Here is an 11,736-nt window from a genome sequence, read left to right on the forward strand (position 1 = left end):
ATCTGAAGCAGAGACTTGTACTGAAATACTTAAGTGAAAAGGTAGCTGGCAGTCTGTAGTTGTTAAGAGACTCATCAAGGTTAGGGGTAGTTCCTATTCTGTAATTACAGTAAAAAAGATAGATATAAAAACTTGAGATTTCAAAGAGACAGTCTAGCCTGACTTGATATTTGCTGGCCTAAGAGTGAGGACAAAACTTTTCAAATCCAAAGTACAATGCAGTATATATGCCACCATTGTACTGGAACATTGCCCTCCTCAGTGGGACAAAGCAGAGCTTGCTCTCCTTCTGTTTCTAGGCCCTCTACAAGGGTTTTCACACTGAGTTTATTCCAAAATGGATTGCTGCAAGATAACAGATCTCAACTTCATTTTCTAATTTTTTTAGATGAATTAAATTCTATGTAACCTCCTGTAATTTTTGGACATCTATCCATAATTGCACAGCCTCATAACAAATGTGAAATGTGCACATTACTAGGAAGAACTAGAATTCCTTTTAGTAAGGAGCAGTTATCAGAAACTGTAAGCAACTAAAACTACTTCTTCTAGGATGCATCACAATTTTATGTTGCCTTCAGCATGATTGAGTATTCATAACTATCATAAATACCCTCCGTGGTTGTAGCTCTTAACAAAAGGCTTGTCCACATCTCCTAATGATTTCTACTATGACATTCCCAGTATTACTCAGGGTTTTTTTGTTTTTTAATGAGAACAAGATGAATTTGCGCCCCTGATCTTGAACTACTACAGTTCTTTTGTTCTTGCTTTCTTTGTTACAGATGTGCACTAGACTTATTGTTGAAGTATACAATGTCTAGCATGTGCTGTGGGTGCAATTAGTTTTAAAGCCCCTTCCTGCATGATTTCCTTCCTGTTGGGTTTTGGTTTTTTTTTTTGTGTTTTGTTTTTAATTGTGAAGTCAGGGTGTTCCTGAAGCTTATTATAGTGTCACAAAGGGGGTGGAGACAGAAGAAAATCATTAGCTCTTCAGCCCATAGACACAGGGATGATGCAAGACAGATTAGGGTCAGTTTACATGTTTTAACACACCCACCCCTGAAAGCGTAACATGCAGTCAAGACTTCTTACTCAAAACTAGTTTTATTTTAAAAAATAAATCGAATGCATAGCACTCACAAAGATTCCATTGGTTGGACATTTTGCATTTAGGAGCACCATTCTTATTTATGCCATAAAAAACACATTTTGGTTCTGACAGTAAGACCAGTGTATTTTTAAATACACTGATAAAGCCCTTTTAAATAATATATTGAAACTGTTCAGTGTACATTTTCTCTGTAGACATTATACAGCTGTAGTGTCAGAAAAAACTTAGATAAGTAATAAATTAAAAACAAACAGCATGTAGTGGATCTTTTTACAGTTGACCTAATGTCTTATAATAGTCAAATAAAAAATACCCTATTAAATGTAAATTTGCAGTATTAACTAACTGAATACACCCCTGCCCATTATAATTCCAGTGTTAATATCAGTTAAACTTTTAAATATCAAATGCCTATGGGATAAATTTACTAATACTCAAAAAAAAAAGCCTATACTGCTGTGTCACAAATAAAGATGACATGTTAGCTGATTTAAAGACTTTACAGAAAAGATTGCTACAGGCATCTGCTGTTATTTCAAGTCGTGATCTATTACAAGACTGTACATTCATAGCATCAGAGGTAGTTACAGCATTTAGGACTTGGATATAGCATTGCAACAAAATGAAACCCAGAGAAAGAAGTCAATTTCCCTCTTAAATGGGTAACAATGTTGAATAAAAAACATGGCATCTTACGAGGTGGTAGGTCCCTACTGAACACTACTCTCAGACTTGGGCAAATATTCTTTAAAGGATGGAGAGTGGAGAGAAAAACAAAACCAAGAACACCACAACCAAACCAATTTGCACTTTATTTAAAAATTGACCCCACTATGCCTATTTCAAAGTTGATTCTGTAACATAAAGCAGAGGATCATCTCTTTCATCCACCCTCCTGATTTGCACATACATGCTACAAATCCCACCACAAAAATTGGGATTTATGCAAAAAAGCCCCAACAAACCAAAACACACCGAGAGAAACAGGATTTCTTCTCCTCCACAATATATAGGTTTTTGTAGCATGTTATCATTCAGCCCAGGAAAGAATGAACACAGCTGTCTTCCCTCCACTCTGAACATTATGGTAAGGCCCTTCTTCTGTGATAAATATTGATAATGTTATCTTAATTGCTCCTGCTTTGAAAACAGTCTCTGTAAGATTACAATACTTCAGGGTCATTAGATGGTACACCATTTTAAGTGCTGCCACTAAGACAGGCCTGAAGGTGGTAAAAGAACAAATAAAAAAAAACTCAAGTCCACAAACCATAGATATTTTAAAGTAGTAAGAATCCTGTCACCTGTACCCCTCTCTCTCCCATATTCCACCACAGGAGAAAGTCAGGTATCTTCTTGTATTTAAAGAAAAAAAAAATTCTCCATTAATATCACCATTTTCATCCAATAGTTGGATGAGTGAACCTTTCTACCCTCTGACTATCCACTCCACAGGAGATAGTGTAATTCCATAAAGTTACATAATTAGCACCTTAATTGTGATAAAGCAGTTCATTCTGCAATATATTTTTGATCCACCCATTTAGAAGAGTAAATCTCTGCATTTTCTTCTAGAAATCCAAAATAGTAGAAGAAAAAGTTACCCCACTATTACCTGAGAATTTTCCTCCACTATAAGCCTGAAAGTACATTTAACTGTACTTTTTCTGTATGAGTGATACTGTCAGTACAACTGGAGGATGCTCTCTGTTGATTAATAATACATGTGTGTTTGTGTATAAACAGAGGAATCGTAGCCACTGTAGTAGTTCTGGTACAGTATAAATTCATCTGAAACTCTTTTCTTCAGTTATTCAGTAGCACGCTGCTGGGCAGTAGCTTACATCTACATTCTGTGAATACTAACATATCCCTTTGGTACTCCTGCATATAGATGCCCTGAAGAAAAGCCACTCCACTTGCTATAGTCTCTTCCCTCTTTACCTTTCTCCCTTCAAGTTATACCCAATTAAGTGTACAAACCAGCAGCACAGAGTAATGAATAGAAAATTCCCTGAGTTAGTATGAAAGAGTTACTTTAAACTTAAGGACAGGGAAAAGAAGCAAAAATATAGGGTCTATCCTGTGAGGTACAAAACTGAAGAACTAGCCAAAATACCAGTTAATTCAAATGCCTTAGCCTAAAGCAAATATCCAACACATATGCTGAAAAAAGGGCAAGAGTATGGAGTTAGCCAGATGAGATTTGTTTCTTCCTGTGGTTCCCATGTATCTGGAGAAACCTGGCATTCAATAGATTCTGTTTCAGTAAAAAGTTTCCGTAAATTTCAACTGTTAATACTGTATGGTGGTATTAAATAAATGTCTTCAAAATAATACTGCATATCTCCTTCATTAAAAGGTAAGTCTATAGTTAATCCACAGCTATTTTTTACTAGTATTTCAAAGATGTGCGTTAGAAGCACTGAGTATTCTGAGTGCCAGAGTAAGAACTTATTACCCCCAGGTATACACATTCTTTTTGGAGGGTGTTCTGTGTGCTTGTTTCAAGTCTGTATTTGACCTATGGTACTGCTTGCCAATCCAGTTGCCTTTTTTTCCTAGAAAGACACTCTTATTTGATTTGTTACCCTCAAACTTATTTGAGGGTTAACAAAAAAAAAAAAACCCAAAACAAATCCAACCCAAAACAATTCCCCTCAACACAACTTTCCACCCCAAACAAGCACAAAACTATTCTGTACTTATCACCTCTCAAAGCAGGGAGTGATACAGGAATATCGTCCATTCACTTGATAACTCCGGTTGTAGGAGACACTTATACATGGCTTCACTTCTAGCGGAGCAGCGAGTGACATTGCAGCACTAGTCTGTGCATGGCCTCGAGCCTGAACACTAGACTGTAGGGCAGCAGGGCAAGTCTGAAGTGGGTAAGATGCTGTATGATTAGATGATAGTATCTGTTGACAGTTTTGCTGCTGTGATGTCTGATGGTGATACTGTAATGAAGACTGATGAGCTTGGAGATACTGTGGTATGTGCTGTTGAGCATTAGCCTGCTGTGGAGTTGGAGCTGGGGTCTGAAAAACAGTGTGTTGGGCAGACTGAGCATGTTGTCCTTTTTGCTTGTTTGCTTCCTTCACATCGTTATCATGCGCACTAAAACAAATTGAGAAGACAGAATACATGAAAACAGATATTAAAATAATTTAAACTCTTCTAGGTTAACATTTAAACAGCACAATTTTTAGTGCTCCATCTGAAAGCTTCCAAAGCTTAAAAAAAAGAGAAAAAATAATTTTAGCCTACCCTTTAAATCACCTGTGATTTCAAAATTTGTTTCTTTAGAATACACTTTCTTTTCAGCATTTCACTTCATTGCACAGCAATACAAAATGCAAATAAACAGAAAGTACAATACAAATAATACAGAAGTATCTAAAATTACTAGTGCAATATAATCTACTGGTACTGCAATAAAGTGCCAGATTACCAGAACCTGAAATTAAAACTTACTTGCTGCTTCTACCACATGTAATTTGGGTAAGAGAATATACAGGTTTTAAAGACATTACATCAGAGGGTTCTTAAAGATGTACATTACAGTACTTAAAGATCATATGTATGCTAATATTGGATTCTGTTCTGGGGGGTGGAAATGCCTCTTTTCATCTTCCTGTCACCACTTCAGTTAGACAGTTTAGCTCACCTGAATTCCCTTTGATTTACACCTGTCTGAAATGTATTTAGCTGTACTCTTTCTCCTGCTCTTATGCTGAGGTTAATCAGGTGCCACCTACATACTTCAGTCAGGCCTAAAATCATCTAGGGTTTTTTTAGTACTAAACAGGGCAGATCTCTTGAAGACAGCTGGGGTTCAACCCCTCAATAGATTTTCCTGAAACACTGCTTTTTATGGTGCACTGCAAGGATGACCTAAACACTTCACCTTTCTCACACCCCACAAATGTTCCACAGCAATACTGAAAATTCTACAATAGCAATCACATGCTTTAAGTACTTTTCCTCTCATTACACACATTAGCAAAGCAAAACCAGTCACACTTAAAATGAATACACGTTTCTTCCAGATATAGCTGTTCCTGTACTTCTACAGAATACAACTGCGTTTAGATCTGGGCAAAAGAAAACTTCTGTAGGAGGAAGGCAGTTATGGTGGGCATAGGTTTTGATCTTAAGGGTTGGAATAAAAGAACTTATTGTATAATAACCCTTCTCAGTAAGGTTCGCTTTGGCATTCATTGGCATTTTTGTCTCATGTCAGCTGTATATCTCCACTGTAGTGCAGAAATGGATACAACAACATAAAATAAAACTTCCTGGTCATTTCCTTCCCCCTGAGTTGGCCACTCAGTCTGCATAATCTGTTTGGAGCATCCCTTGAACTTCCAAGGGATAGAGACTTCAGAGTAAGCACAGGCAAGCTCCTATGCCTTCAGTATTCTTCACTCTCTTTTTGCTCTTTGAGCAGACTACTGAGATTGGAAACAAACTATTTAACAGATTCTCAAAGCATGCCAGAAGATGTTCCATAGAAATGCAAGGCTGAGGTTTGTTTGTTGAAAGAACAGGAAAGAGGTTAGATCTGATAAGGTTTTCTTTTTTGGAAAGAACAAAACAGTTATTACTTAACTATATTACCTAATACCCAAGTATTTTTAGAATAGAAAAACTGAAATTAAAAGAAGAAATTTACTGAGTGCTAACAGCTATTGAGCATACCAACAGATCCAGAAATGGGCATTAAAAAAAAGAAAAGCTGCTGTTAACTTACATTAATAGTCGCTCAATACATGGCACTAGAAAATCCCAGGAGTATGCAGTAAGATGATGCAGTCGGGTAGGCCACGTTGGTGAGAGACGCAAGATAATCCTTGAAGAGGCTACACATGCAGTAGCAACTAAAGAAGGAGCGTAATTTAAAAATGCATGATCTAGAAGAATAAGAAAAAGATTAATTTAAGTTGGACATTGTCTATCAATGCAACAGAGGAGTCATTACCTAGAATACATAACTCACCTTGAAGGGATACTTCCAGAAAGTAATCAGCATATTTTGCCATATATAATTTAGTCTTCTCTAAGCAAACCATTGGCCAGCCATCATGAAGATCAGTCTCATGGACAGCAATAGAAAGATAATAGTCGATGAAATGAGCAGCAGTTGGGAGGCACAAATTCCACTGAAATGTTTCTAGCAACAACAACTCCATGTGAAGCAAATTCTGTTTTGTTAGTACCAGGTTCATGTTAGTCATACAACCCAAGCTGTTCAGCTGGTCAAGTTTGGGAACACTGTCTTCCTTTTCTTCAAATTTACCTTCCGGTGAATAAAAAGAGGAGGGAAAAAAAGTAAGTTTGAGCACAAGTGAACTACAAAACAGCTTGTATCTAATGTCTGCTTTGGTCATATTTCAATTCAATGTCAAACAAGCTTGAGACCTTCTTGCAGATGCAAAGCTCAAATGGAAGATGTCGTCAGAGACAAAAAGGAGTATGTACTATAAAGAGCTGTCAAACACTGTGTAGGATATTGTGCAGTGCATACTTCCTGTTGGTATTCCCACCCTGGCACACAGAAACTGGTTGTGAAGTACTGCATACACGAGTTTTTGTCACCAAATTATTTTATACATCCCCATCATCACTGAAATACCACAGTGATGTGACTTGGCATACATAACACCACAACATTTGGCTTTCATCACCCTCCACACACCCTTTTTGTTTCTAAAACTCATTAGAGTACAGCTAGAGCCCTAGCTAACGTGGCTGCTTTTAATGCCTGTTATGGTAGGTATCATTTTAGATTTGCTAGCTGGTAAGCTGCTCCTGCCCTTCAAACAAGTGGATTTCAGCAATGTACAGCTGAAAACCCACACTGCTATATACAGCATTTCAACTTTAATGCTGCTAGCAGCTTCAGCTTTCCTTGGACCTTTAACTTGGTGGGCCTGTATGGTTTTAGCCTGAAGCAAAATTGTGTATGTAGAAAACCCATTAATAAGAGAAACAAGTGTCATATTTCCATACAGTTTACCATATGGTTGTGCTATTTCAATTTCATTGCAAATTCTTTCCATCTTACAGTCTCTATTCAGTACTACATGATATGTTGTAAATGCACATTTTTAGGGAGTTTTGCAGGACTGAACATTTTTCTCCTCCCACCAGCACTCAAGGTACTTATACAGGACTTAATCCAATAACAGCCTCAGTGTGTTAGTTTTCATTTACCATACTCTAGCAATTACAGAAATAAAAGCTTCAGGAGTCACATCATAATTTCTCTTACTACTTCTGTAACCTTATCAGAGACATCATGGTGTGATATGTCTAATATATTGCATCACTGATTAAATTGCTTGTTAAAGCCACACAGGGCAAAAGTTTAAGACAGCATTCTGGTTTGTACTTTCTGAAACAATTCATGCGCTGCTGCTTGGAAGAACAAGCAGTCTCAGCTTTTGGAGCTCTACTTGCAGCTTGTCATGAAAGACAGAAGAGGTGATTTTTTTTTTTAAGTTATAATTCTCTTCACAACATGAATTTCATTTGAAAGTCTGGCATTAGTTCAAAGCAAATCCATTTTCCTAAATGGATTACACTGGTTTCTGAGGCAAGGTTTCCATACTCAGCACCTCATCCTTTGCCAAGAAGACTGCTGGCTGGTGGCATCCAGTCAAAGTTTACCCCAGAAGAATCTGAAATAACCCTTTTCTTTTTTAACTGTTCTGCTAAATAGCTGTATCAGTGGGAGACAGGGATGCAATGAAAGAAAGCAGTATAGCAAAAATAGCCAACACCTCAATGCTCTGGTTTTCTAGCAGAGAGGACATGGTGCTATGATGCCATATATTTTATTTGAGAAGATTAAAATATTCAGGGAAACAGATCAGCAGAAACTGAACCAACAGTTAGCTCTGCTGCCAGGACACGTTTATCTGAATCTACTGGTTTAAGAATAAATATAGCAGGTATCCCAGCAAACTGTACCCGTATTTCTCTGGGTACAGCTAAAAGGGGACCACAGATGTCAAAAGATGGATACATACCACAAGAATCTAGCTGAGGTCAATACAAGCAGCAGTGCTCATAATGAGTGTTTACAATTAATTCTGTTTTCAGAGTACTGTACATTCACTTTCATATTTCACCAGTATTACATTTTTTATGTAACAATACAGGGTTTATGTTAGCCTTAGCTTGCTTAAAGAACATTGCAATTTATGAAATCTGAAGTATTCCAGAACCAGACAACCATCAGCAGGGTGCAGTGCAGTCTACAGATGGTTTAATTTCTTTATCACAGTTATGCAAATTTCTTATCTCCAGCACTGATCTACCTATTTTAAGAGGTCCTCAGAAAGACAGTCTTTCTATTCCTACAATACAGCTCTGAAAGTTCCCCCGGAACAATTTGTTTCCAAGCATATCAGTTTTTCATGTCAGTTTGTTTTTTTGTCCCATCAGTTTCAACAGATGTGAAGAGAACTCAAAACAAGAGTCTAAAGAAAGGCTCTACCAAATGGGCAAAACTGATATACACTAATATGCCCTCTTTTATAACCACTTTGTTTCCCCTGTCTGCTGTATCCCATCAAGACATACCTTGTATTTGGCAGCAGAACCTGTATTGCTCTAGTTAAACTTTGGTGCTACATACTTACTTGCTAGAAGTAAACAGGAAAGAGCAACCACATGCAGCTGCTGTACAGATATGTCATAACGATCCATAAAGAGGTCCAACAGATATACAGCTAGATGTCGTGCAGCAGGACAAAGTCTGAACCGATTGCTCACAATGGCAATCAGATCTGCAAAGTATCTTCTCAGATGTAACTGGGGAGATTGTCCTTTGTAGGAGGGCAGCTTCAGCTCCTAGACAGACAGCAGCATGCAATTTTGTTAAAACCATTATTTAGTTTGAATTGGTATCAGATTAATATAGCTGATAGTCTCAAACTTTTAATGGAATTTTTAAATTTCTCCCCTCTTCCTTCTGTTCCCATAATTTCAGCATTTCTTTTCACAGAAAAAAAATCTGTTCTAAAATAGAAGAACTAAGAAATAATTTGGTCCTGCATAATATTAGTGTAATGATTTTAAATTTAACATCTTTCAATTGGGAAAATAGCTCAAGTGTCTTCAGCTTTTACCATTTCTGTTGTATTATTTGTACTGCAGAGGCTGTACCTCCCAACAGGGAAACAGCAAGGGTACGTGAGTACTCCTCAGCTGCTCCAATGCAAAGTCCAATAGCTAACTCAACCCACTCACAATACAGCTCAACTTGAGCAATCAGACTTTGTACTGAAGCGTTTGCATGTTCCAATGCTACCAGATCTCTGCAGGTGCCTCCAGAAGGGCATTAACAGGTAGCCGAAGGTAGCGATCTTTGGAAGAGGAATGGGGCATACAATGTGTCAACATTTGCTGCGTGCATGTTTAAACCCCAAGTGAATCTGATTGATGTTGCACTGACACTGATTACAGTGTGCTCTTGGCCATTTAGTTAAGCGTACATAAACCTCATGCTGTCTCAGATTTGAGGCGGTGACCCCACAAAACAAAAGCCTTACCAACACTACAGATAAGAAAAGTCTGTGACATGATCTATTTTGAATACAAAATTTGGACTAGTAGAAAGAACATTCCCCAAGCTCCTGCCTAGTACCCCTTCTTGTATACAGCAGAACAGCAGTGCTGTCCTTTGTTATCATTAATAAATTTATGAGTTGGATTGTGCAGCCTACCTACTGTGTGTAAGTAGCATTTTGAGTACAATTACATTTCCAGTGGGGATTGCCTGACAACATACAGTTGGAATGGAGTTGGCCAAATTTTCAGAGTCTTAAGGTCAAAGTTCTTAAACATGCAACTGAAGAAATGAAACACCCTAAACCTAACAACCCCCAATACCTATTAAGCTTTAGAATGCATCTTTCACAATGCTCTAGTTTAATAACAGTAACTTTGGTAGCAAATAAATTATCCTGTCCTCCTGTCCCACCACCCCTACTTCAAGAAAATCACACATGAAAGAAAGATAATCCACTCACCGAGTACTATCAGGCAGCAAAAGTGCATTTTCAGTAGCTTCAGACACTGTAAACTGTTTTTCAGCTCTGGGCATAAGACGTATTTTATTAAGAAAGCAGCCCCAAAGAGCAACTTTGAGTTAGCTGAAGCAACTTCAAAGCAGCATTACCTAAACCCTCTACTGTTGCTGCACCTAGTGTCTGTTTGTTTGGCTTTTGAAGATGTTTGTTCCAGCAGCACCACAGCGCTTTCCGCAGAGCTTAAACCTGAGCCCATTTCCACATCCAGACAGAAGAATTAAGCGCCGTGACCCCTGCGCTTTTTTAAATGCAAAAAGGAGTCCAATCACTCACAGAAACTGTCAAACCCAAGGACAAACAGCCTGAGCCTTAACTGAGGATAAAGCCTCCCTCTTTCCACGCCGCTTCCAGCCGCGGGGTTGGCTCCGATTGTTTGAGCTTTCACAAAGGTCCCGAGACCGCCGCCGGCCCCCGCCGCCCGCCAAGCTCCCTCACTCAGACCCTCCTCCCCCCACCGAATCACCGCCGCGCCCGGCTACCTTGTAGCGAAGCGCTTGGTGGATGTCGGCAGCCAGCTGTCCTGTCCACCACTGCGCCTCCAGCTCCATTGGCGGCGCGGCTCAGCGGCCGGGGCCTGGGCAAAGGGGAGGAAGCGGCGCCCACTGAGCGCGGAGGGCAGAACGGGACGGGACAGACAACACCACCCTCGCCCCTTCCCCGCTCGCCCCAGTTAACCGCGATCAGCTGCCTCCGGCGCCGTGGGGCGCCCCCGTTCCCCCAGCCCAGCTGTCCGCCGTGCAAGGCACAACTGAGGCTCGTTAAGCAGCCCCCTCCCGCCGCAGAGCACGGCCGAGCGAAGGGGGCGCGGACCAGTCAGCGACCCCAGGGGAGAACGATCGCGCCCCAGCGAAGTTCGGCAGCACTTCCTCTGCTGAAGCCACCACTCACCCTACACAGCGGCGGGGCTGACGGCCGCGGAGGAGCCGGGGCACCCGAGCGCGGCGCGGCGTCCCGAGGGCTCCCCCGCCATCACACGGCGCCGCCCGCCTCACCCATTGTTAAAGGGCCGAGCGGGCCGGCGTGTGTACAAAGCCAGGCAGCGCCCGCACGCGGCTGCCAGCCCACCAATCGTTTGCTGCCTTACAGCACGGCCCGCCTGCTGCGCGCCAATCAGGGCACCGCGCTCACGGGGCACGCCGAGCTGTGTGCTCCGCGGCCACGCGCGGGAAGTCTTTGAGCCCGCGGAGCTGCCGTAGCCATCCCTGAGGTGAAGGCCCGGGAGGTGGAGCTGGGGCGGGGGCGGGTTCGCGCTGTTCACCCAGGGGGGCTCGGAGCTACGCAGGGAGCTCTGTCAAGGACCAGCGGTGCAGGCCCTCGGGGCGTTCCCTCAGGGTGTGTGGGGAGAGCCGGGTAGTGGGGCTGTCCCCGGGCGGAGCACGGTGGTGCTCAGCCCGCATAGCACCTGACAGCGCCTTTTCCCTTTTTTCCTCTTTATTTTTTCCTTGGTTCTCTTGTGTTTCAGTTGTGAGATTTTTATCACGTGAAATGGTTGTGGTAAAAAGTGTCGGGAGCTGTATC

At 40.9% G+C, this 11,736-nt stretch overlaps 1 protein-coding gene across 2 annotated transcripts; it reads right to left on the bottom strand.

The window, feature by feature from the left end:
* Positions 1 to 1,907: 1,907 nt before the first annotated feature.
* On the bottom strand, positions 1,908 to 11,243 carry LOC101881568 (cyclin-J). Of its 2 annotated transcripts, none has more exons than XM_031044661.2 (6): positions 11,107 to 11,243; positions 10,698 to 10,792; positions 8,767 to 8,977; positions 6,117 to 6,416; positions 5,871 to 6,030; positions 1,908 to 4,234 (listed from the first exon to the last, which is right to left on the bottom strand). In XM_031044661.2, exons 2-6 carry the CDS (start codon positions 10,764 to 10,766, stop codon positions 3,823 to 3,825), a joined length of 1,152 nt encoding a protein of 383 aa, XP_030900521.2. In that variant the 5' UTR covers positions 10,767 to 10,792; positions 11,107 to 11,243; the 3' UTR covers positions 1,908 to 3,822. The 2 variants fall into 2 exon arrangements, with proteins under 2 accessions (XP_030900521.2, XP_030900522.2); XM_031044662.2 differs by lacking the exon at positions 11,107 to 11,243 and adding an exon at positions 10,159 to 10,224 and having other exon boundaries at positions 10,698 to 10,745.
* Positions 11,244 to 11,736: the final 493 nt, after the last annotated feature.

Source organism: Melopsittacus undulatus, chromosome 4, assembly GCF_012275295.1.
Source record: "Melopsittacus undulatus isolate bMelUnd1 chromosome 4, bMelUnd1.mat.Z, whole genome shotgun sequence".
NCBI lineage: Eukaryota > Metazoa > Chordata > Aves > Psittaciformes > Psittaculidae > Melopsittacus > Melopsittacus undulatus.